Below are 26,626 nucleotides of genomic sequence, written 5' to 3' on the forward strand. Positions count from 1 at the left end.
GGAATACAGTACTGAGAATGCCACGGAGGAGGAGAAGGCAGGAAAGGAGGCAGGAGGCGATGGATGAGATGCAAAGTGAGGATATGGGCCAAGGGGTTTTGGCACTTTGGTAAAGAAATGCAGTAACTATGTACATCAAAGCCATAAGTATCGACACTATTATATATTATATATATGTGAAGTCTATATTTTATCACAAAAGGTGTAGAATTATAAACATGTGACCCAAACCAAAATAATTTTTTAAAAATAATTGTTTTTAAGGGCTGGAGTGATAGCACAGCAGGTAGGGCATTTGCCTTGCACACGGCCAACCTGGGTTCGATTCCTCCACCCCTGTCGAAGAGCCTGGCAAGCTACAGAGTATCCCGCCCTCACAGCAGAGCCTGGCAAGCTCCCTGTGGCATATTCGATATGCCAAAAACAGTAACAAGTCTCACAATGGAGACGTTACTGGTGCCCGCTCGAGTAAATTGATGAACAACGGGAGGACAGTGCTACAGTGCTACAATTGCTGAGTTTGGGTTTAGAGAGAACAGAGGGCAGGGCACTTCCCTCGCATCTGGCAGACCTGTATGTAATCCGTGGCACCACATAAGATTCCCCAAACCCCTCCAGGAGTAATCCCTCAGTGCTGAGCCAGGAGTAAGCCCTGAGTTATCACCGGGTATGACACCTAAAACTAAAACCAAATCCAAACCAAAAAAGAGTTTGCTATGGGGGGAAGGGCCCTTGCAACATCAGGGGCCAACCAGACACTGGTTGTGGGTTTGAAGTTGGAACATTATATGCCTGATACTCTACAATAAACACTGTGGGTTGTAAAACTCACAGTGCCTAAAAAAATGGGGGGGAGGGGGTTGATTGGGGAGGGACACACACACACACACACACACACACACTCTCAGTTTCTTATAGCTACTAATAACTGACTGTCTAATGTCTACAATTATATCATGCCAGGGCATTGTCCTGTGCTTTCTATTCATTCTTTAACATCCACTCTAAGGAAGTATATTTCATTTGACAGACAACTTAGGACTGGAGACATTGTTCAATGGGCTGCACTGCACGTTACATGCAGAAGGCTGGTGTTTGATCTCAGACACCACATGGTCCCCCGAGCTGTCACAACTGTTCCCCAAGCACAACAGGTGCCCCCAAAAAACAACCACAAGGAAACTGCAACTTAAAGGAAAACGCTACTGGCTGCAAAGCCACATGGCTGGGATCCAAGCCACTGGCTGCCTGCAGAGCCAGAGCCCACGGTTCCAATCGTCCACCACGTGGGCTCACCAATCTTGTTCCTGTGGGGAGAAACAGTATTTTCAGCGTAGGGGCTAAGAGGTCTCCTGCAAAACAAAGCACTGGATGTTGTTTTCCCCTCAGTACCTTTGAGTCCCGTCCCCCCTGCCCACTCGGTGAAAGGTACACTCTGCTGAACAGCTGCTAGGAGCTCCTGGAGCACAGGCTGATTCTATTCCAGGCACAGCAGAGAAGCTCTGTCAGCACTCTGAGGGGAAAAGAGACAAACTGTTTCTTTAATAAGACAGAGCCACTTCCTGTTTGTGAAGTCTCTATTTTATCACAAAGTGTGGATGGGGGGGGGGGGAGAGCTTTTCTTTTCTTGGTCACATTGGGCAATGCTCAGGGGTTACCCCTGACTCCGCACTCAGGAATTCCTCCTGGCGGTGCCTGGGGGACCATATGGATATCGGGGATCAAACCAGGTTGACCTCATGCAAGGCAAATGCCCTCCAAACTACACCTTCCTACACATTTAGCGCCTCACCCTGCCACTGTTACCAGGACCCAAGGGTGCAAGGGTTGCGAAGACTATTTGTCTCACCTAGTTCTTTCTTTTCCCCCAGAGTACCCTTTCACAGGAATTGTGTGGCCTTTTACAAAGTGACCAGGAAACGGGGCTGGGGAAATAATGTGGAGAACAGCTGGCCTCCGACCCATCACTGGGTACTGGCCCGCAGGCCCACCAGCACCACCAGATGTGGCCTTGGCGGTCCCCAACACTATCATGCCCAAGAAGCACTGCATCCTCAGGTCTGAGCACTGAACCGGTAGCACGGTGGTCGAGTATCATGTGGAGGAGTATCACCGAGATGTCTCCCTGACCCCAAGAAAGTTACAAAGATAAACAAGATAAACAAACAACCCATGGAAATACATATTTATCTGTCAGTACAGACACCGGGGAAACAGACCAACACATGTAACTATGTACTTAAATGTCTGAGTACACATCAGCCCAAATCTTAGTCTGAAGACAGAAGACAAAAAGGAAAAATCACTGCCTGCCCAGGGGCCAGCAGTGACAGATGTCATCAGGCAATGATGCTGCATGGCAATACAGCTCTCCAACTTGCCGAGGCCCAGGACCTTCTCAGTCTTTGTCTTGCTTATTGGTCGATGAAGGATTTCTAGGAAGATTTAGCAGGGCTTCGATTTTCTCAGCATCTTCCTTGGATTTATCTTTCTGCAAGTTACTTTCAATTTCTCCAGGGAGGAGCTCTGTAAATTTTAATCTTGCTTTCCTGTAATCAAATGAGCAAAAGAATATATTGTGTACTAATCAAACGAGAAAAAGAATATACTGTGTACGACTCTTTTGCTTGACGTTTAAAGGAAATTTTTTAAAAAATGCATTATTTGTTCCATTCTTCCTGCTGATTTTCTTCTTCCTGTTTCTGAGCAACACCATCACTTGCACTTTACATGCAGGGATTTCTTCTCTCTCTGAACCTGCTTCCACTCACAAGTGAACTAGGATTCTAAATTACTGAAACGGATGCTGCTCTGGAGGCAGCTCCGATCCAGGAGACAGGTCAGAGTTTTTGCAGGGTGCCATGTAGAAGCAGAAGCCCTGCCCTCCTCTGTCCAGCTAAGGGCTGGACCTTACACCCCAGCGGCCTCCTGCCCTCAGGGTTAGGGGAGGTGACCCCTTGTAGAAATCTTTGTTGCTCGACCTTAAGGAATTGGACAAAGGCTGAACAATAATACTCTAAGTATGGAAAAATCAAGATACAGCACTACTTATGAATATTTATGAAGAGTCAAAATCAATTTCCAGGGGCTGGAGCTATAGCACAGCGGGTAGGGCATTTGCCTTGCATGCAGCCAACATAGCTGACCCGGGTCTGATTCCCAGCATCCCCGATGGTCCCCCGAGCACCGCCAAGAGTAACCCCTGAGCATCGCTGGGTGTGACCCAAAAAAGCAAAAAAAATAAATAAAATGAAATAAAATAAATTTCCAAACACAGGTCAACTCTTTTTTTATAAGTTCTATTATATCCCTTTAACTAGATTATAAAGGTCATTGTGGGGCTTGAGCAATAGCACAGCAGGTAAGGCGTTTGCCTTGCAAGTGGCCGAGCCGGGTTCGATTCCCAGCATCTCGAATGGTCCCCTGAGCACCACCAGGAGTGATTCCTGAGTGCAGAACCAGGAGTAATCCCTGTGTATCGCCAGGTGTGACCCAAAAAGTTAAAAAAAAAAACCGGCAAGCTACCGAGAGTATTCGAAATGCCAGACACAGTAACAACAAAGTCTCCAATGGAGACGTTACTGGGCCCGCTCGAGCAAACATATATATATATATATATATATGAAGGTCATTGTGACTTTCCAGTGTCAGATTTTTCCGTATCTTCATCTAAATCTCTAAAACTCATCTTCAAGATTTTTTGCGTATATAATTTTCAGATTCTCCCTTTGTCTGATATTCTAAAGTCCTTTTCAAGCAAAGAAGTAGAATATAGGATTTCTTAACTATTTATTAAATTCCCACTTAGAAATATCACATATATGGAGCATCTAAATTGTGTATATAAACAAAAAAACCTACACATCTTGAAACTACTTCCTCTGTCAAAGTATTCTTTCATACTGTAACTCAGGTTAACTGACCAATTCTTGAGATTTTCCATTCTTGAAGCGTTCTATCTTTAAATAAATAACTGACTGACTTCACTTTTTTCTCTCATTTTCTTTTTATCTCCCCAACTTTCATTTTGTTCTTTAATTTTTTCAAAATTGAGATACAATTGCTCTTTGTTCATATTTTTCTAAATGTTTTTTCTTCCATAACTTCCTGTATCAGATTCAAATTATTCATACTTTCCATACCATCCTAACGTCTTTCTTAACAATTCTTTTTTAAAAAAATGTCTCTTATGATGTATAAAAGAGCAGAAATAAGGTAATGTTTTCATACCATTAATTTCTCATAGTATCAAATTTTATGCTGGTATTCCAAATTTTAAACGCCCCATTAGAGGACTCAGATAACTGTATATCCTACTGCAGAGGAAGGAATGAAACAAATAGATACTGAGCACTGTGGTATGGTTCTTCCCTAAGGACAGCTGAGAACACTGAGACATGAAGTTAAGAACAACATCTGGGGCTAGAGCGACAGCATAGCAGGTAGGGCGTTGGCCTTGTGTCCCGCTGACCAGAGTTCAATTCCCAGCATCCCACATGGTCCCCTGAGCACCGCCAGGAGTAATTCCTGAGTGAATGAACCAGGAGTAACCCCTGTGCATTGCTGGGTGTGACCCAAAAAGCAAAATAAATAAATAAATAAATAAAATTAAATAAAATATAAATAAATTGTAGTAAATCTCACTTGGTTGCATATATATTTTTTGACTGCATGTATTCTAAAGAAAATAGCCCTATCATAGCTCCAAACCCTTGATTTACTACAATTTAACTTTGAAAAAAATTCCAAAGGGAAGAGTCTCAGCTGATCACACTGAAAATCAAATTGGTGTCCTTTCTTTTCCTGCAGACCTTAATTTAAAGGTCGGTACATGGTACAAGTTGAAGGACTCAGTAAGGAAGTCAACCCTTCCTCAAGTCTGACACCCTGACCATGGCCGACACCCTACTCACCACTCCTGCAGCTTCAGCTCATGCAGCGCTCTCTGATCCTTCTGCTTCCTCTCCTGAGTGGTCTCACCATAGTACTTCTGAAGGGCCATCAGGAGGCCTCCAACAGGAGTGCTGGGGGAGAGCAGAGGGAACGTCAGGTCACTGAGAGTCCTCGGACCAGCAACACTCCATGCTTCGGCTAAGGACTGGGCAATGCCAACTAAGCACCTTATTTACCAACAACGAGAGGAGCTTGTGTGACGACCACAGGAGCCTTGCTGAACAAAGAGAACTATGGTGGGCTGAGGAGAGAGCCCAACAGGCTGAGCGTACGCTCTGCATGCAAGAGGTCTAGGTCTTCTCCCTGGTACCACACGGTCCCGAGCACAGAGGTGGGAGCAGCCGCTGAGCACTGCTAAGTGTGGCCCCAAAAACCAAAAAAGAAGAAGAAACATATTAAGACGATATCTTTCCTGGTCTGAAAAATTTAGAAAAATGATTAGTGCAACTTCATAAAAATTAGCTGGTTGTAAAAACAGCAAATATAATAATTGGCTTTTCAAAAAAAGTATTATGAGTGAGAAATAAACTATGAAAAACTGTATTAAGGACAAGTTCTGGTAGCTTTATACAGAAGATTTCTGAGAAATTCAATGAATACTAATGTGGCGAGCCATAAAAGTTTTGTTTAGGCTGCAAAGGTTCCCAGACTTATTGTCACACCCTTTACAGGAAAAAAATTAAAAATCCTGCCGCTCTCTTTTGGAACTCTGCCTTCTTTAAATGTAAAGGTAAAGGTAAAGGCCCTCCCGTTGATCGTCGATTTGCTCGAGCGGGCCCAGTAACGTCTCCATTGGAGACTTTGTTGTTACGTGTCTGGCATATCGAATACTCTCGGTAGCTTGCCGGGCTCTCCGAGAGGGGTGGAGGAATCGAACTCAGGTCGGCCATGTTGGCCGCGTGCAAGGCAAACGCCCTACCCGCTGAGAAAACACATCCCTCCCCCCAGGGCACCTCGCTGTGGTCCCCACCAGGGGGTACCATTGCCCACTCTGAGAATCCCTCCTTAGAGGTTGGACACTATTGGCTCTGGAGTGAGGGTGTGGGACAGTTACCCAATAACCTGAAACTTAAAAGAGTCCAGAGCAATCACCCCATTCACAGTGTCAATAGTTACCCATTGAGAAACTGATGCAGATAACAATCCTAAAAGTTAATGAATAGGATTTGGTTCTCAGAGAGAATGATTTTTTTTTACTTTCATAAAACTTAAACCATCTCTGCCTACAATTTAAATAATCTCACCTGAAAAATTACTTTGTTAAGTACGAATTTCCATCATGTACACAGACAACAATGAGGCAGATATGGTGAACACGGTGCACTGCACTGCACTGTCCTCCCGCTGTTCATCGATTCGCTGGAGCGGGCACCAGTAATGTCTCCATCGCGAGATCTGTTGTTACTGTTTTTGGCATATTGAATATGTCACAGGTAGCTTTCCAGGCTATACCGTGCAGGCAAAATACTCTCAGTAGCTTGCTGGCTCTTTTGAGACGGGCGGAAGAATCGAACCCAGGCGGGCTGTGTCCAAGGCAAACGCCCTACCCCCTATGCTATCGTTCCAGCCTGAACACAGTGTAGCCCTGACAAAAAGAGTCTATCATAAGCAGAAAGCACACGGCCTTTAACTTAAAGCACACAGGGCTAAGCAGAGCCAGCTACAAAGTGAGAAGTGAGCCCCTTTAGGCAAATACACTGAACACTACTGCTGGACACTTGAAAATGCTTAAGACGGTCAATTTTATGCTGTGCTCTGTCACCACAGTGACAAAAATAAATCTGCTCATTTCAACAATTTCTTCCCGAAAACTAGGTAGGAATATCCTCAAAATGTCTGCAACGAATTACGGCAAAGTTTGTATTTTAATTTTTTTTTTAAAGATATCCAATAACACACCTCCCTAAAAAGGAGGTAGGAAAGTGCAGGGAAAGGAAACGGGCACTTCACACCAAATGTCACAGGACTTCGTCAACACCCTGGATGGTTTGGAAGCAGATTCTTTCCCAGGACCTCGAGCTAAAAATCAGCCCAGCTGTGATTTTGGCTCTGTGATACCCTGACAGCAAATCCGGCCTAGCCTCGCTGGACTCTGGTGATATCATGAACGGGCAGTATTTGTAATAATTTGCTACACAGAGATAAAGAAATAAAAACACCACATATTTTAAGGTTAACATGACTTATAATAGGTGGCATGACATGTCTCTTGATGTGAGACACAGAAGCACACAACTTCATCTGCATTGAATTACTGACGAACATTTAATTTCAGTCCCGTGAAAAGCACTGAAGTCTGGGGCCAGAGAGACAGAACAGTGGGTAGGGCGCTTGCCTTGCATATGGCCGACCCAGGTAGGATCCCTGGCACCCCATATGGTTCCCCGAGCCCCACCAGGAGTAATTCCTGAGTGCAGAGCCCGGAGTAACCACTGAGAATTACCAGATGTGGCCAAAAACCCAAAACCAAACCAAAACAAAACAAAACAAAACCCATTTAAATCTAATTATGAAAGAATACTCAAAACAAGGGCTGGAGCAATAACAGCCCTGCAGGTAGGACTTGGCCAACACAGGTTGATTCCTCCACCCTTCTCGGAGAGCTGGCAAGCTACCGAGAGTATCCCGCCTGCACGGCAGAGCCTGGCAAGCTCCCTGTGACGTATTCGATATGCCAAACACAGTCACAAGTCTCACAATGGAGACGTTACTGGGCCTGCTCGAGGAAATCGGTGAACAACGTGAAGGCAGTGCTACAGTGCCACTCAAAACAAAATTGAGAAATATTCAAACACGCACAGTGGCTTTCCAAGTCACCATATGAAATCAAAACGAAGAGACATAATCAAATGCAACATAAAGCTGGATCCCACATTTTAAAAAACTATAGGGGAGAGGGGTGTCCCACACCCAGTGGTGCTCGGGGCTCGCTCTTGGGATACACAGGGATCATTCCTGACATACCCAGAGATCATATGTGCTACCGGGGATCATGCAAGGAAAGGGCTTTAACCCCTGTAGTATCTCCTTAGCCTCATATACATATATGTATGTGGCACTATTTTAATAACCAAAAACTTTTAAATATGCACCTTATCTTAGAAAGTTATAATGAACCAACACTACTAAATTATCATTAGAGTATTTCTCATTCTAGGAAAAGACATGCCTTGTACTAAAGAGTAACATACTATAAGGTCTCAAATAACTTAATCAAAACAGAGAAAGAAATATAGACACATTCTACACATATAACGTGAGCAAGTGAATAACAGCAAATGAATATGATGGTGATGGACCCTCAATACACTGATTCATTCAACTTTTCTGTCAGTTGCTTTTCAAAGTAAGAAAATTTCATTAACTTGTTAAGTTAAACAAGACCCATTCAATGTGTGAAAACAAAGTATTTAAGGGAAGTAAAATGGGCTCCTTGGGGGGAGGAGGTGGGAACACTGGTGATGGGTGTGCTTTTGGAATTCTGTGCAGGAGAAAAGAAATCACACTGACAGTGTTGTAAGTCACAGAACTTCAATCAATAATAATTAAAAAATACAATGTGTTTGTTTCTTATCCCCCTTTTCCTGCTCTTCATAAGTCCCTTTATTCAAATTACAAATATTTTTAGGTGCTAGTGATACTTATACTGTTTTTAGCTAGTTAAAATAAAGAAAAATCAACAACAGGGTCAGAATTCAAAAAGGACAGTTTAAGCCACTGCCAGGACAGACTAGAGACATTTATTTGGGCTAAAAGTTAAATTTTCCCCTTAGAGAGAAATTAGATTTTTTTTCTAAAGCAGGCACAACCTTAATGAATGTGTTAATTTAGAACCAAGCACCATTATCACTTACCCTAGCAAGCCTCCAATTATGCCGCCAGCAACCAGGCCTCGCAGGCCTAGGTTTATTCTAAAAACGCTTCCTGTGACGGCTATTATAAACAAAGACACAAAACCAGGAATATTAAATTCTTTAAAGAAACACTAGAATTCCATTAAAAAAATTCCTTCCATTGAAAGAACATTCATAAGATAAGTAACCTTCCTCTTTTAGGGGGTGTGGGGAAGTGGTTCTGGGTGGTTGTTGAGGATCAAATTCAGGGCTTCAAGACAAGGCAAGTTCTCTATCACTGAGCTACACCACTGAGCTGCAGCGCTCTAAATAGGCCTTTGTGATCCTAACACTATGCCACAGGGACAGAGTTTAGGCATTAGACTTGCACACAGCCAATCCAGGTTCAATCCCTGCCACTACCAAGAGTGATTCCTGAGCCAGAAATAAGACCCCGGCACCACCAGACGCGGCTCATAAAAACCAAACAATACACACACACTATACACAGATACACACGTGTGTGTGTGTGTGTGTGTGTGTGTGTGTGTGTGTATATCTCACAACCTGGCTGTTCTGAATCTAGAAGTTAAGGAAAGTCAGTGCCCATCAAGCATGCTACAGTCTGAAAAGAAGATGTATTCCCTGACAAACCAGTGCTTCAGCGTTTACTGTGAAGGGAAATTTTCTTATTCTGTTCCATTTCGCCCCTATTAAAAGTTTCCACAATTTCTTAAGTTCACCTTCTTAAATGTTTCCTTTCTCTAGCATCCCTCTCCCCTCCTTCCTTCCTGTCAGTTCTGCCTGTTGTCAACTGGGGGCTCGCAGCCTTCGATGTCATCTGGCACGCTGTGCTCGTGGGTGTCCCTGGGAGGGAGCCGGCACCCACGCACGCTATCAACTGTGCTGCCAGGCCCGCCTGGCCTGTCCGGGAGGAAGATGCAGCCAGCAGCCCTTGCAATCTCCCTGCTGGGCCGGCTCCGTTCCACGCAGGCACACAGGCATGAAAGCCTGCAGCCCTGCAGCGGGCACTCGCCTACAGCGGCCCCTGCTGGCCAGAGGCTGGCCCCTCATTTCTTCCCACCAGCAAAGTACATCCAGGGTGTCCTTTTTTTAAAGTTGCTGCGTTTCTTTCTGAATCACCATGAATTATGAAATTACTTATGACTGAGTTTAAGGCATACCCATCACTTCAGCCGTGCCCACTCCCCTCAATCAAGAGCCCCGGCTTCCCTCCCACCTGGGGGGCCTCTACGGCAGGCACTGCGGTTCTGATAGGGTGACTGAAAGCAGGCCACGAGTACCACCTTACCGCCTTTCAGCCTCCGGCTCTCACCCGGAGGGGCCACTTCCCCCTGTCCTTGTTGTAGGGGTCTCTTTCCTGTCCTAGCCCCCCACTCCCCCTGTGGCACGCTTCCTACAAAGGACCATTCCCCTGCCCTTCACATTTCTATGGTCTTTGGGCATAATTATCCTGTTGTGTTCCATTACACCCCGCAAACGAGTGCCATCACTCTGTGTCTGTCCTCTCCCTCTAACTTATTTCATTCAGCATAATGTTTTCCAGGTCAAGCCATGTACCAGTAAATTTCATGTCTTCATCTTTTCTCATTTTTTTCTCACTATGTACAATACAAATAATGGCGATTCCTGTGGGGTAATATTTTTAAGAATCCAATATTTGTGGTTCAGTTAATACTTAAGTATTACATACTCATATTTTTAATTTCCTAAATTAACAAGAACCAAAAAAGGAAAATCATCTTTAAATCTATTACCTAGAATAATAATAGATTTGGTATTACATTTCTAGTCTGCTTCCCCAAACAATCGGTTTGAGGCTCTTCGTGTTCCTAGAGCGAACAGACGCCATTGGGCTACACTAGCACGCGACAGAGGCAAATGGAGATGTCACCGGCGCCCGCTCGAGCAAATCGACGATTAACGGGAAGTCAAGTGATCAAGTGATCCCCAAACAAAATGTTTTCAAAAAGCCTGTTAGGACAGGGAGTGGAGATGTTTCCTGGCTGCGGAGTGCATGCATGAGAGTTTGAGTCTGACCACTGGAATCACAAAAACAAAAGCAAAACTATGAGAATAGCTTAAATCAGGGTCTCTAGATAATACCGTGTGCTTATACAGCTTGCCACCATTACTGTCTGTAGGATAACATTGGTCTGTCCTTTCCACTTTGCCACAGGGGACTTAGATTTATTGGGTTAATCTCATCACAGTGCCACCATTCCTCTGTGTTTCGTTGTAACTTCTTTCTTTGTGCTCTGTTAACTTGCAAACATTGCTTTTCTCTTCTCCTTAAGTCCTTTGCATAGGTAAGTCAGAGCAATGTCCTTTTTGTATGGACACAAGAGGACAGTTAATGCTATGCTTCTGTACCGTGGGAGTTAAATGAATCTGAATGATATTTACCTCCTGGACATCTGTTCTCTGGACTTAAGCCTCAGCTGCCTTTACTTCCTAGCACCTCAAAAGTACGGTTCTGCGGAGGGACTGCATGGACCCAGGGCAAGTGGTGAGCTATGTGCTACCCTGGCATTAAAATGAGCCTTGCCAAAGTGCCATAATGCTTAACTATAAGTTAAGAACATGGTCATGGACAAATGCTGTCATGATCCAAAAAGTAATAACTAGATTTGGACTCTGCTAGGGTTAGGAATGATTAATCTGGCCTGAACACTGTAGTCTGAGTCTGTGGCGAGATGTTCCTGGGAGAGCCAACCTACAAGCTCACTGTATCTCTTACTGTGTTCATACAAAAATAACTAATATTAAGAAGTAGAATGAAGATGCTAATTAAGATGTTAATTAAGTTATTGGACTAAGGAGTAGAGGAACACCCCTAGGTGGTATTTTCACCCTTGAGCCTAAGGGGCAGTCAGGAAGGGCTTTCTTATGTTGATTTTGCCATCTGACTGGGTGTATCATCAGCCTCCAGTGAGAGAGTTGGGGAGAGAGGATGGGAGAGACAGCAGGTCAGCAAGATGGAGCATGGATGGAGGGTCACATATTGATTCGGCTGTTCCCATCCCGGTGCTTTTTCCTCTGTGCTTATTTGTAAGTTCTTTCTTTGTGCTCTGTTGACTTGTAAATATTGTTTTTCTCTTTTCCTTAAATCCTTTGTAAGGAATATTCAGAGCAATGTCCTTTTTGTATGGGCACAGGAAGACAGTAGTAAATGCTATGCTTTTGTTACGTGGGAGTCATTTGACTCTAAATGATATTTTCCTCCTGGGCATTTGTTCTCTCGACCTAAGCCTCAACTGCCCTGACTTCCTAGCACCCCCAAAAGCAGGGTCCCAAAGAGGGACTGGATGGACCCAGGGCAAGCGGTGAGCTACGTGCTACCATGGCATCAGGATGGGCCTGGCCAAAGTGCCTAATGCTTAACTATACGTTAAGAGTTTGATCATGAACAGATGTTGTCATGATCCAAAAAGCAGTAACTATATTTGGACCCTGCTAGGATTAGGAATGATTAAAATCTGGCCTAAGCGCTGTCGTCTGAGTCTGTGGCAAGACGTTCCCAGGAGAGCTGCCCTACAAACTTCAATGTATCTCTTCTTGTGTCCATATAAAAATAACCCAGGGAGAAAGACACCTTAAGAGCTAGTTTGCCTGAGGCCATCAGGAAGGGCTTCCTTAGGCTGTTTATGCTTCCAGACTAGGTGGGGCATGGGTGGAGGGTAAGGTGGAGAGATAGAAGTAGGGGTAGAGAGAGAAGCAGAGAATTGAGAGAGGAGAGGGAGAGCCCAGGCTGCCAGACACAGTGCAGGGAGATCAGCAAGGACAGAGGAATGAGGGGCAAGGAAGGGAGAATGCGTGAGATGAGAGAATGAATGAACCGTGAGTAATCAGCAACCAGCCCGGTCCTTGTTCTTCCTTTGCCTGCCCATTGCCTACAGCCGTCCCGATCCTGTCCATACACAGTGGCTCCAGAGCACCGAATGCAGGCGGTTGGGAGAGAACTGCCCGGAGAGCCCACGAACACACAGGCTTCTGTGGGCATGTTCTTTACACGTGGAGAGACTAGCATGGGGGATGGAGGGAGAAGGACGCAGGAGCAGGCATGTGGAGAGAGAGCCCAGGCTGTGAGATGGAGCACAGAGAAATGAGCAGGAGAGACAGGAGGAGATGGCAATGAGGGGCAGAGACTGGAATGGGGGCTTAGTGAGACCAGAACAGGCTCGTGGGGAGAAAGGAAAAAATGGCAACTGATCAGTCAACCGGCTCGTGTCTTCCTCTTCTGTCTGCCCCACGGCACAGGCCATCCCAGCTGGGCGAGCAGCAGGAGATCACAGAAACCGAGCCGGGGACCCTCCCTAGCCACCCAGAGATTATACAACGGTTGACTGCCCGGACCCTGCAGGGCAAGGAAAGGAATATTCTGTAGGATCAGCGAGCATCCTGCTGGGTGGGGAAACCAGTGCTGACAGCAGAAACTGAGCTCGTCGGCATGGAATTCTCCACGCTCTGCTCAAAAAGAGTCAGCCGCCCGAAGCAGCAGAACTGCTGGCGATACCAGGCTGTGCTGCCCAGGTGAAACTTCGCCTCACGTTGCTGAGGTGCGAGTGACCAGGCTGAAATGCAGCAGGCTCCAACTGTTCTTGCCAGGATTCAACAGCGACTCTTTAATGCCCGCTTCCGATTGTGCTGAGAGCCCTCGGCCAATTTTCAGCACCTTCAAATGGTTGTTGTAGATAATTCTGCTGTTTCGTTGTTGGGTTTTGTTTGTAGGATTTTTTTTTTTTTTAGTGTTGTTTGGGGGCCATCCCTGAATGTGCTCAGGGCTTAGGCCTGGGTTCTGTGCTCAGAGGTCACCCTTGGCAGTGCTGAGGGACCATATATGGTGCCAGGGATCTAGGTAAGTCACGTGCAATAGAAGTGTCTTAGTTGCTAAACCACTGCTCCAGCCCAGGGAAAATTACTTGAATGTTCTTCTTTTTTTTTTTAAGTACCGATCTAATCACTTAAGTTCTGGGCCCCTACCTTAGTGTTCTAACATTATGTTTAATGTTAATCATTGGTACACGAGACAAAAATTTGTACTGCAGAGCCAGAGAGATAAGTCTATGACTTTAAGTGCTTTGCTTGCACAAAACTGACTCTGGTTCAATCCCGGCACCACTCATGCTGCCCTAGGAGTGGACCCTGAGAACCACTGGGTATGACTCAAAAACCAACAAAAAAGAGAGGCCAGTAAGTGTAAAGAAGGAATATCCAAGCAGATGCATAATGCTGGAACAAGCAGCACATGAGCGACATCAGCTACATGCAAGGCAAGCATATTAGCACCTGCACTCTCTCCAGCTCTATTTGGTTTTTTTTAATGGAATAAATGATAGGAAACACAAAAGCAGGACCAAGTAAGGGAGTAGAGAAGAGAAGAGTTTAGTCTGGGTATCAACCTTTGAGAATATGGAATACCATGTAAAAACGTTTATGAATTAAAACGGGCAAGTTCTAGCTGCTGTAGTGCTATTAATGTTTATTTCTAGTTTTATGACTTTTAGTGTTTCAGTGAAACGTAAATTCACAGTATGCACACTTGTTTGTACCTGAATGTGTATAACAGAGAGTACATTCACAAAGCACAAATGACGAGGGAGCTGTGCTATGAGCAACGGCTGCATTTCTGTATGTGAAAGAAATATGGCGCCCCTCGTACGACTTATTTTTCCAACTGCCAGCTTTAAATTATCTCCAAATTTGTTTTCGTTTTGTATTGGGGCCACACCCAGCAGTGTTCAGAAGTTACTCCTGGCTCTACACTTAGGAACCACTCCTGGTGGTGCCTGGGGGACCATGTGGGAGGCCAGGGATCAAACCCAAGTTGGCTACATGCGAGGCAAGTATCCATTGGACTGTCTCTTCGAACCTCTATTTCCAATTTCATTCCGTGAAATCTATCTTGCATGTATCTCACTGCGATTCAATTAAAAAAAAAGACTATCTTGCTCAATGAAAAAAGTTGTAAGCAGTACATGTGCATGTTTGCATGCAAGAGAATGCACAAGAGTTAATACAGGTATGTGTGCATTAAATATCATTTACACTTAGAAATAACACTTTTGATACTTTAATGGTTAATTTCATTTATAGTCAAGAGTTAACATCATTTACATTTCTGGAAACAACACTTTTTGATACTCCTTTTGAAGCTACTTTTTGTTTTGTATTGTTTTGGTTTGGGGTCACACCAGGCAATGCTCAGGGGTTACTCCTAGATCTGCACTCAGGAATTACCCCTGGTGGTGCTTGGGGGAACAATATGAGATGCCAGGGAACAAACCCAGGTTGGCAATGCAAGGCAAACACCCTCCCCCCCCCCCCCCACAAACTATCTCTCCTGCTGCCTTTTAAGAAAGGGAATATCTACCAGAGTCAGCTCTTTACAGCAAACCTCAGACTCCTGCTCTGAAAGCACCGCCCTTTCCGATTTTACCTGCCCAGCCCTGTCCCACACCACTCTTCCTCACTAAGTTCAAGCCCTACGTCTGCTTTTGAAGAGCTTTCTGGACTAAACCCTTCCCTACATCCGCTGCCTACACTACTTTTCCTCGCAGGTTTGCTGCTTCCCGTCCTTCAGCTATCAGCACGAACATCCCTGCCTCCAAAAGGCCTTCTCTGCACACCTCTGATCATCACCAACCCACGAGGCCCCTTGCTCCACTGCTCTGTTACTGAAAGAAACCAAGAGAAATAACTTAGACACTTCTCCAAGGAAGATCTAAAATGGAACAGAAAGCAGAGAAGATACTCAACATCACTATTAGAGAAAAATCAAATTCACAATGAGATGCCAATAAAAATACCAATAAAAACTGACCTAACAACCTATTTTCCCCCCATCCATATTCAACTAAAAATATTCCCAAGAAATCAAGGTTAAGTGGTTGGGGTGCTTGCCTGGCTCATGGCTAACCTGGGTTTGACCCCAGGCACCTCGTTTAGTCCCCAGAGTACCAGCAGGAGAGATCCCTGAGCACAGAGTCAGGAGCGAGCCCTGAGCACCACCAGGCCTGGCACAAATAAAAATTTCAGGAAATCAGTTACCTCTTCTGCGTGTTTACCAAACACAGCAAGAACCATACAACTTGCATGAATGCTGAGAAACCATCCAAAGGATTCTGTAGATCTTATATGTTGAAAAGATTGAAAATATAAACAAGAATAAAAATAAATTACCTCCTGCAATGACAAAGTGGCTGAGGGCATTCTTATTTCTGTATACGGTTAGGCCAGTGTTCACTGTGCTGTGAAGAGAGAAAACCACACGTTAAAGAAATCCTATTTGTCCTCCTGAATGTAAATTCAAATCAAGCACCAGACAGGAGGGTCGAGGAGCCCACAAAGGCAGTCCCTAGTCCTAATTGTAATCTAGAGACTTCCAGTGGTGCTCAGGGTCACTCCCAGTGGGCTAAGGAGGTCCAACGGGTGCTGGGGATGAAACCAGGGTTGGTGCGTGTAGGGCGCGCAGCTCCCGGCTGCAGCCCCATTCCAGCCCCTCAACCCAGGGACATTCAACGCGGTCCAGACAGCTAACATGCCTGTCCGTTTTCTATACAGCTCATTCTGATAAACCAGAGGAGAGAGAAAAATCACATTTTTAAAATATTCACTTCTGTACAGAAGAAACATAGAGGGGTTTTCCAGAATTTCTCTTAAAATTGTTTCTTAGCTGGGGGCCAGAGTGGTAATACAGTAGCTAGGGTGCCTGCCCTGCATAGAGCCAATCCAGGTTTGATCCCTGACACGAGCCAGGAATAAGTCCTGAGCACAGCTGGATGTGGCCCCAAAATAAATCCCCCCCCAAATTTTTTTAATTGAGGTACTGATTTGCTGTTGTTGTTTGGGCGCCACACCTGGCAATGCTCCGGAGTTACTCCTGGCTCAGCACTCAGGAATCACCCTGGGTGGGCTTGGGGGACCACAGGGATGCTAGGATCCAATCCAGCCTGGCCGCGTGCAAAGCAAGTGCCCTACCTGCTGTACTACGTCTCTCCAAGTCCTAAAGTACTTGTAAGATTCCGCATTTTAGGGAAGCAATTTCACATCTTTTGAAAATATGTTACTGGGACCGGAGCAATAATATGGGGGGGGGGGGGGCGGCAGAGCATTTGCCTTGCATGCAGCCGACCCAGGTTCAATCCCAAGTATCACATATGGTCCCCCAAGCACCACCAGGAGCAATTCCTGAGTGCAGAGCCAGAAGTCACCTCTGAGCATGGCTGGATGTGACCCCAAAACAAAACAAAAATTCAAAAAATGTTCCCCTACCATGCCCATCATCACTCAAGTACCAATATCCCTTATTACGTGCCTCCCCACGGCTGAGGCTCCCCACTCCTCCCTGGTAACCCCAGTTCTCGGGGCTGAGTCCCAGGGTTTGTCTTTACCTTTGTCTGTTTCCTTGTCTTGGTCCTCTAAATCCTACATATGATTGAGGTCATCAGACTCTGCCTTTTACTTTCTGACTCATTTAGCTTAGCAAGATCCCCTCCAAGCCCCAGCCAAGTTATCAGAAAATGAAAAACAATCTTTTCTTACAGCTTAGTGCTTCACTGCATATATACACATATATACATATACACACTACATTTTTATCCATTCATTTACTTAGGAGTCTGTTTATCCTGATATTAGCTGATAGGACACCTCTACAAACGCAGAAGTACAACTGGATCAGCTTTTTACAAAGCCGGCTAGAAGCTCCTGTGGAAAGGGTGCAATAAATCTCTTTCAGACGGGTGCTTAGTTCTTATCATCCTTCTTGTTTGAAACGTGTTGCCTTAAAAGGATACCAAAGTGTGTGTGGCAATTTAGAGAGAACTTACTTGAATATGGTCACGAACACCGTGGTTCTCCACCCCCAGCGCCAGCCATAGCGAATGAAGCCGCGCGTGGCAGCGCGGTGTGCAGATTGCTAGGGATGAGAAGGAGGCGGTGAGGCTCCAAGGCACCTTGACACTCTTTTTTAAAATCTTATTTTTCAACTTGTCTGTTGAGACTTTTACAAACACTATATTTTATTTTAGGCACTGTGATTTACAATACTGCCAATGGCAGGGTTTCACACAGAGAACATTCCAGCACCACACCTCCCAGCATGCTCCCCTTCCCCCCGCCACGGTCCCACGTCCCTCCATGCTATACCACACAGCCCCCGACTGTGGCAAGCTTTCTACCGAAAACCAGTGCTTGACACTTTCTTGATTATGAGACTCTGCTGGAAGGATGGCAGTTCTGGGTGAGGCAGGAACAATGAAACAGAAAATCTCTAGAAACAACGCTGATTCTATACTGAAGCTTAAGTAAAAGTGACGTCACCTGTTCTACTGGGCGATGAAAAAGAAATCTAAGACGTCAATGTCACCCAAGTAACCATCAATTAAACACCGAAAACCCACGTCATGGAGAAACATCCCGGCAAGTATAAAATCTGTATCAGACAGGTCTTTATATTCAGTTTTGGGGGGAAATAAAAAAATGCTAAGAACTAAGTAGATGGTAAATTAAAGGGTAGAGTAAGAGTTCTACATATGTTCAAGAAAAGAGCAGATGAGGAACATTCTACCTGAAAGCTATACTAACAAATTATCTCATTTTAATCTCTACAACTTTTTCTCTTGGCAGATGTTTTGAAATTTAGATGACATCATCGTTTCTAACCATGGCAACCCCGCCAATAAGGTATACATACAATTGGAATATGTAGCTAATTTTATCCCTTTTCTCCATTTTCGTTACACCATTGTGAAACAATGTGTGATACTGTGAAGATAAAGTCTGGATTTTTAATAATTCAAGAAAAACCCTAAGTTAATTCTTAACTACTGTCTAGTACTGAGCAAATCAAAAGTGAAAGGTATCTCTGTAAGGTATCCTTATACGGGCAAAAATGAATGCAATGTATCTAGGAACATGTACGTTCCCCAGGTCTGCCTTCCTAGGTGAAAACAGAAGCTTCATACCAGATCTTTTAAATACCAGGGCTTTAAAATATAATTTTCCTTTGAAAGAAATTAGAACTCACTGATGAAATGGCTAATTCCAGGACCGGTGCTGAAAACTAAAAGACAAGCGAGGGTATTTTGGTGTGCCAAAAAGTAACACAGTGTAACGTACTTTGACATTCTCAAAGAATATTGGAAGGCATATCAAAATGACAGAGGGCTGGCCCGAGGGTGCTCCAATGGTCCAAAGACAGAAAAATCTGTACATTAAAATAATGGATTATAAACGAAAAGAATGAGGTAAGAATCCACAAATTCACACTGCCATAAATGATTCATATATAGATGAAAAAGGAGAGCTGTTTCTCATTGGATACTAACCAATGAACACGGAATGACGGAACTAGAAAAAGGCTATGTGATAACCACAATAACTCAAAAATCATCAACGAGATGCTGGTGAGATAGTACAGGGGGTATTAAGGCTCACCTCGCATGCAGCCAACCCCAACTGGGTCCCTAGCACCATCTGGTCCCTGTGCACTGATAGGAACAATCTCCAAGCACAGAGCTGGGAGCTGATCCGAAGCACGAGGGTGTGGCCTAAACACCGTACCCCCAGGCCCACAAAAAAGAATCATCGATGAGTGCTAAAACTAAGACAAAGATTTGATGGGAATATGGTATTTACATAGTCTTCAAGTACTTAAGAAGTACCTCTGAAATGCTTATTAATTAAAAGGGAAACTGATTTTACAATGGATAGTCATAGCAGAGACCATCTTCATCCAGGGGCTAACATAAACATCAGGAGTGCAGGGTCAACAGAGTATGTACTCCTGTGAGAGTTTAAGGGAACTTCCCTGGAACTGAAGCACTGAAAATGTCAAACGAATCTACGTGAGCAACATTTTCTACAGCAAACAGAACAAAGTCATAAAAAAACTCAATGGATGTCTAAAAAGATAGAAAAACTGTTCCAGATTAAAGACGACTGCGCTTCAATAAGCAAAATTGAGTATCTGATGTAGTATTCGGCCTTGGACCAAGACAAAGGAAAAAAAAAAAAGCTAGGGGCTAGAGCAATTGCACAGCGGTTAGGGCGTTTGCCTTGCATGCGGCCAACACGGGTTCGATTCCCAGCATCCCATATGGTTCCCTGAGCACCGCCAGGAGTCAATCCTGAGTGCAGAGCCAGGAGTAACCCCTGTGCATCGCCAGGTGTGACCCAAAAAAGAAAAAAGAAAAGAAAAGAAAAAAGCTACTGCTTATATACTTTAGAAATAAAATAGTGGGATAGCTAGAAAATTTACATAAAGTATGTCATTGTTCTATGTTAGTGTATCAATTTCCTCATCTGGATAATGATAGTTTTCAAAAGTTAATGTACCTGCTTTTTGAAAATGCCTGTGGAAGTATTCATCCTGTCTATAACTTGATCTTGTGCTACTATTTTAATGATTAATAACAAGTTTTATTTCACAGTTTTAATAATTTGCCACATTGTAGAGGTTGGCAATTTGAAGAAGTGTAGGCATTTATGCCCACCATCACTACTGATATCAGCGATTTTTCCACCTCTTCTCTTAGACATCCTAGGTTGGTTTTATTATTTTCCCTTTATTTTTGATGAATTGTTTTTATATTTTGCTATGTTTTTTTCTAAAATCTCGCATAATGTGCTTAATTGAAGAATATCTATTGGCTGTATTTAAATTAAGTGAGATTCGCGTACCACGGCAGAGCCTGGCAAGCTACCCGTGACGTATTGGATATGCCAAACACAGTAACAACAAGTCTCATGATGGAGACGTTACTGGGCCCGCTCGAGCAAATCGATGAACAACGGGAGGATCGTGACCGTGATTTACAAGCAGTTCACAAATAATAGCATGCATTATACAGAGCAAGGGTGGCAGAATGTCAACCTTTGAACAAGGTGGATGAAACATATACAGGAATTCTTTGTACAACCTTCACAACTTTTCTTGAACAATTAAAACAAAACAGAAGCACTATCCACTGTTACTTCTTCACTAATACAACAAAAATGAAGCGCAGATCTGAGATACAACAAATGAGTTAGCGTACTATAAATTGCAAAGTTATGCTAGTTATTATTTGGTTTAACGTGAGCTAGTTTACGTCCAGCAAGGTTTTGTGAAGGGGACAAATATACTACAGTTGAGTCTTGAAGAGAGAGCAGAGCACTGGAGGGACTTAACACACTGGAGCATCTTTAACTTAACATACTGGGGTGCTTGCTTTGCATGAGGGAGGTGCAGATTCAATCCCCAGCACTGCATGGTCCCTGAACACCAAACAATCAACGAAGTTCACTTCAAAAAGCAGCAAGTCGAGTGACTGTTGTCTATTTTGTTTTCTGGTCCACAACCAGTAGTGCTCAGGGTTCACTCCGGGCAATGCTCAGAGGACCAACTGTCTGTGGTACCATAGATTAAACCAGAGCCAGCTGTGTGCAAGGCATCTTACCCCCCTGTCCTATCTCCCTGGCCACGACAGACCCTTTTTAAAAATGTCTGTGACCAAACTTATCCCTGAGGCCCAGGTAGGGGATCAGGGCCCATGAGTCACATTTCACTGTGGCAGCCTTTTGGGCCAGCGTCTGCCATGGGTTGGGCAGGCACTGAATTTGACACAGCTGCATCCTGCTCTACCTTTCTGAAGTGAAGAACAGTGGCCCACCACGCCAGAGGTGCATACATGCCAGGAGTATGCACTTCAACCTCAGTACTTCCACTATTATTGTTTCTGGCTTTCATTCTTTATTTTTGGGGGCCATGCCTAGCAATGCTCTGGATTTCTACTTGGCTCTGTGCTCAGAGATCGCTGCGTCTGATACTCAGGTATGTGGTGCCATGTTCAAACCCAGAGTGGCTGAGTGCAAGGCAAGCACCCTACCCACTATTAAGTACTGACTTTCTTTGCTTGAACCTCCTAAGCCCTCCCAACCGACCTCCTACACAAATGATAAAGTGAGAACAGATTACTAGATGGAGATGCCTCAAAATACTATTAAGACACAGTACATACCACAGCATCAAACCGGTTGTGATAAACTTCCGCTTGGCTCTGCTCAATGTAACGCTGTTTGGCATGAATGAAAGCTGGTATTCCCCCGTAGGCCCAGCCAATGATGCCTGCTGAAAGTGCTGCCCTATAAATATTCTCAAGTTCCTTTGATATTCTTTGCTGTTCGCTAAAAAATCAAAAAGAGACAAAAGCTGTTTCAAATTACTTTATAGATAACATTCTCCAACATAATTATCCCAAATGCTACTACATTTTTCATTATGGGCAGAACTGATTAAATTCTCTGGCGAAATAAATAATGCAGTTACATTACAGGTGCTCAGAATCAGCCAATACGAATCTATCCTGTGAGAAAGTAAGCTAGTGGTCACGCTTAGGAAGACAACAGCTTGGAGGAGCACAGGAGGGGAGCTTCTGGATGCTGGGAATGTTTTTTTGGTTTGGATACACAGCTGCTTGATTTGAAATTCACTGATATTAATGCACAATTTTTCCTGGATATATATTATACATATGATGCTGATAACCATCATCATTCTAAACAGGCCTGGAAATAATGTTTTTGTGAGTCAGATGTATAAATCAGTATTTTTTTTTAAGGGTTTGTGGTTGGGAATGGGAGGGTTGGGCCACATCTGGTGGTGCTCAAGGATCACTCCTTACCCACTGTACTACCTCTCTAGCCCAGATTCAACTTTTATATCAAACTGAGTTGGGCCTGTACTGTAAATATCATCCAAAGGGCAGCACAGACCACTTACAAGTAACAACAACAACAAAAAACACAAAGAGTTGTAGAAATAGTAAAAGGGGTAAAGCACTTGCCTCTTCCTGCTGTCCCATTTTGATCCCTGGCACAATATATGATCTGCTGAGCACCATCAGGTGTCATTTGTGAGCACCAGAGGGTATGCCCACCCGTAGATAAATAACAAGGAACACTGCTGTTCCAGTAAGCATATTATTCTCAAATGCATAAGAAACTGAAACTCCTAATGGAGATTCCAAAGATTCATCTGGAAACCTGCTAATGGAGATTCCTCTGGAAATCCCTCTTAGTCGCTAAATTTCTAAGTACTGAGATCCTATAAATAATAAACATCCTTAGGAAAGTCAACTAAATGGTATTTACGTTATTAACTTGCTTTCTTCCAAAACGGGACAAGCATTATCTAATGGCCAGGAACAGCAAGATTTCTAAAATCAGAATTAGTGAGTACTAACAATTTCTGCAAGAATGTATGAGAAAAGTACTTAAATAACACTTCTCAGGAAACTGTATTCTTATGCTTACGTCAACTGAAAAAAAAAACTGCTGTAGCTTGAACTTTATACTTTTTTCTGATGTTCTGATGATTTAAGATCAAAAGCAATTTTTTTTTTTTGCTTTTTGGGTCACACCCTGCGATGCTCAGGGGTTACTCCTGGCTCATGCACTCAGGAATTGCTCCTGGCGGTGCTCGGGGGACCATATGGGATGCTGGGAATCAAACCTGTGTTGGCCATGTTGGCTGCGTGCAAGGGAAACGCCCTACCTGCTGTGCTATCGCTCCAGCCCCCAAAAGTAATTCTTACAGGGTCAGCTAATTGGCTCAGTGCTAGAGCATGTGTCTCACAGATGTGAGGCCCTGGGTTGGATCCCTGGCAGCTGGAAAAAAAAACAAAAACTTATACACTGGTCTATAGTAAAGCTTAGAAAAGATAAAAAGAACTTAAGGTTGAACCACATATGAGGCCAGAGACAGCTTGGAGGGCTGAGTTCATGCTTTGGAGGCCCAGGTTTGGTTCCTAACACTGCATGGTCCCCAAGCACCACCAGAAGCAATCAGAAGCAATGTCTAAACACTGCCAGGTGTTACCCCAAAACTATGCATACACATAACAGAAAGTTAAAAAAAAAATCAAGGGAAAAAAAGGAAAAATATTTACAAACCAGGAAGTGGTCAAGTTAATCTTATATGGTGACAGAAACCAAAGATTCTCAGTGATGTACATTATGCAGTATCCTGATACTAATTTTTAAGATTGTCCACCTTAAAGTAAAAGATATTTAGGGGGGAAAAAAAATGCCCTGAACAAGCCATTGAAATACACATGCTGGCTGTAAACCACGGTATTTAAATAAAGGGAATATGAGGGGGAGAAATGTACGTGCTGGGGTTGTTTGGTTTTCCAATCTTCTGAAATTTTCAAAACTTGGCATTATTACCGGAGCGATAGCACAGCGGGTAGGGCGTTTGCCTTACAAGCGGCCAACATGGCCGACCCGAGTTCGATTCCTCCGCCCCTCTCGGAGAGCCCGGCAAGCTACCGAGAGTATTCGATATGCCAGACACAGTAACAACAAAGTCTCCAATGGAGACGTTACTGGGCCCGCTCGAGCAAATCGACGATCAACGGGAGGGCCTTTACCTTTACCTTTACCTTACCAATATGGACACAAAGCTCTCAGAATTTATACGACTGGCTCTAACAGGCAAAGGATAGGGAAGAAACAGCAGAGGTAAGGTGCACCCAGGAGGTTGTAGCTCTGGTTCTGTCACTGACTGCTGAGAAAACCTAGAGCCTGTTCCCTAAAGCTTGGTTTCCTCATCCTCTCCAAGGAGGGGAGCAAAAATGTCATACACAATTATCTTTCAAGCTTCTTCCAGCTCCAGCACTCCGTATCGTTTGGAAAGCCAACGCAAGTAAGCCTCTTCCAGTATACACTCCGGGGGTCTTTCACAGGTACCTCAAGCAAATGCTGGATCAACAAGAAAGGCTGCTTCATTATTTTTTTTCCATAAACTCAAAATAAAGGCAATTCTGCTAGCTCCCTTGCCCCAAATCATCTCAGCCACACAATACAACGTGCATATAACTGAACCACAAAATAAAAGCACGGGATGGCAAAGTACTACACTTGAAAATCTTTAATCAATGAAGGAAGAAATGCATGAAATGGCCCAGAGTTCTTTAACGTTAACTCAACCAACAGCCTGGTGAATCGGGCTACTGTGTTTTCTTTTGTGAAACGAGTCAATCCTTGCAGTATTTCATATAAACTTTTACAAATCTGCCACCTCCTCCCCAACCTCTACGTTTCTGGAGGGGGCGGGCTGGGAGTACGACTGGTCATCATCAAGTGAAACACGCCTGAAAATTCTGGAGTGGAATTCTGCAAACGCGTCTCCCAGGGTCAGCGGGGCACTTGGCTCCAGGCTTCCAAGCTACGGACCCTGGACGCCCCGAAGCGTCCCAAGTTGCACGGGGTTTCCCTGCCGATCCGGAAACTCGCCCGTCAACGGACAGGAGGAAGCAGCACCGGACGGCACAGCCGAGAGACAATTCCCGGCATCCACGCGCCTCGCAACGGGAACCGTCGCTCCCGGGGCGTCCACCCGGCTCCCCCCGGCCCGGGAACTTTTACTCTTTGGCGAACAGCTGCCGGAGGCGGCCCCATCCGCTCTCGGGGAAGCCCGGCCCGGGCACGTGGGCAGGAAGCCGCTGGTCCTCGGCGGGGCGCTCCTCAGCGGGCACGCGGGGCGAAGGACCCGGCGCCTCCGGGGCCGCCTCCATGGCCCTCCCCGAGCCGACCCCCGCCGCCGACCGGGCAGGAAGCGCTGCGAACGCCAGCGGGGACGCCCCGGCGGGCTCGGGCGGCCGTCACCTTGCAGCCCTGTCCATCCGCGCCGCTGCCAATGGCCGTGGGAGGAAGTCCCGCCCTCGGGGGGGGACACAAGGGTCACGGGGCGGGCGGAGCCAGAGTCCTTCCGGTTGCGCGCGCTCAGGACCTCGGCGAGGTCAGCTCCGCCCCCGGAAGTGAGCTGCGGGGCGGCTGCGCTCTAGGCTCGGGGCCGGGTGACATCCGGCCTCCTGTGCTGGGTTGGTTCTGGGCCACCGGAAGTGCGCTCGCGCCCCAATAGTTTGTCACTGTCACTGTCCTCCCGTTGATCATCGATTTGCTCGAGCGGGCCCAGTAACGTCTGCATCGTGAGACTTGTTGTTACTGTGTTTGGCATGTCGAATACGTCACGGGGAGCTTGCCAGGCTCTGCCCTGCGGGCGAGATACTCTCGGTAGCTTGGAGGAATCGAACTCGGGCCCAGTAGTTTAGTTTATTTATTTCTGGCGGTGCTCAGGGCTTGTTTTCAGAGCTCTGTGCTCCGGGATCAACTCCTGGCGGGGCTTCGGGATGGAACCTGGGCCGCCCGATGGCATGCAAGCACCCCACCCGCAGTGCTGTAGGTCCGGCCCAATTCAGCCTATTTAAAACACACAGAATCCCACCAAAATAAAGGGAGTAGCGATATATGTGGGGAATGTAAACGGGGAGCGCAAATTTGTACAAGCATCAGAGCACCTGCTAGGTGGGTGCGAGGGTTTCCTTCTCAGAAAGGACCAAATTCTTGAGGATGCATGCTCCTTGAGGATGCCCCTTACACCGACCTTTCCAGACTCAGGTAGTTCTTAATAAGATGGAGTTGGCAGCCTTTAGGTCGTCAAGCTACGGTTTCTCAAAAAGAATCCAACTTCGGGAATCTGGCCAGCTGTTCAGCACTTAGCCGTGTTTTTACATCACACAGCTGGTAGGGCGTTCCCCTTGCACACAAAGCAGGCCGACCTGCTTTCAATGCCTCCTTCCCTCTCAGAGAGCCCAGCAAGCTACCCAGAGTATCCCGCCCACGGAGCAGAGCCTGGCAAGCTCCCCAAGGCCTATTCGAAATGCCAAAAACAGTAACGAGTCACAGTGGAGACGTTACTGGTGCCCGCTCCAGCTGATAGATAAACCACCGGATGAGAGTGCTATAGTGCTACATTCTCTGTTAACATATAC

At 45.2% G+C, this 26,626-nt stretch overlaps 1 protein-coding gene and 1 non-coding gene across 2 annotated transcripts; both read right to left on the reverse strand.

Annotated features, from left to right (window-relative positions):
- Window positions 1–2,170: 2,170 nt before the first annotated feature.
- TIMMDC1 (translocase of inner mitochondrial membrane domain containing 1) lies at window positions 2,171–25,419 on the reverse strand. The gene is made up of 7 exons (XM_056109122.1): window positions 25,221–25,419; window positions 21,812–21,977; window positions 17,639–17,727; window positions 15,990–16,057; window positions 8,808–8,886; window positions 4,914–5,024; window positions 2,171–2,549 (listed from the first exon to the last, which is right to left on the reverse strand). The coding sequence occupies exons 1-7, from the start codon at window positions 25,367–25,369 to the stop codon at window positions 2,399–2,401; spliced, it is 813 nt and encodes a 270-aa protein (XP_055965097.1). The 5' UTR covers window positions 25,370–25,419; the 3' UTR covers window positions 2,171–2,398.
- Window positions 21,292–21,424, reverse strand: LOC130018713 (small nucleolar RNA SNORA5). Its single transcript, XR_008791603.1, has one exon. It is a non-coding gene; the product is annotated as a small nucleolar RNA SNORA5 (small nucleolar RNA).
- Window positions 25,420–26,626: the final 1,207 nt, after the last annotated feature.

Source organism: Sorex fumeus, unplaced genomic scaffold (genome assembly GCF_029834395.1).
Source record: "Sorex fumeus unplaced genomic scaffold, SorFum_2.1 ptg000265l, whole genome shotgun sequence".
In the NCBI taxonomy this organism is placed as follows: Eukaryota; Metazoa; Chordata; class Mammalia; order Eulipotyphla; family Soricidae; genus Sorex; species Sorex fumeus.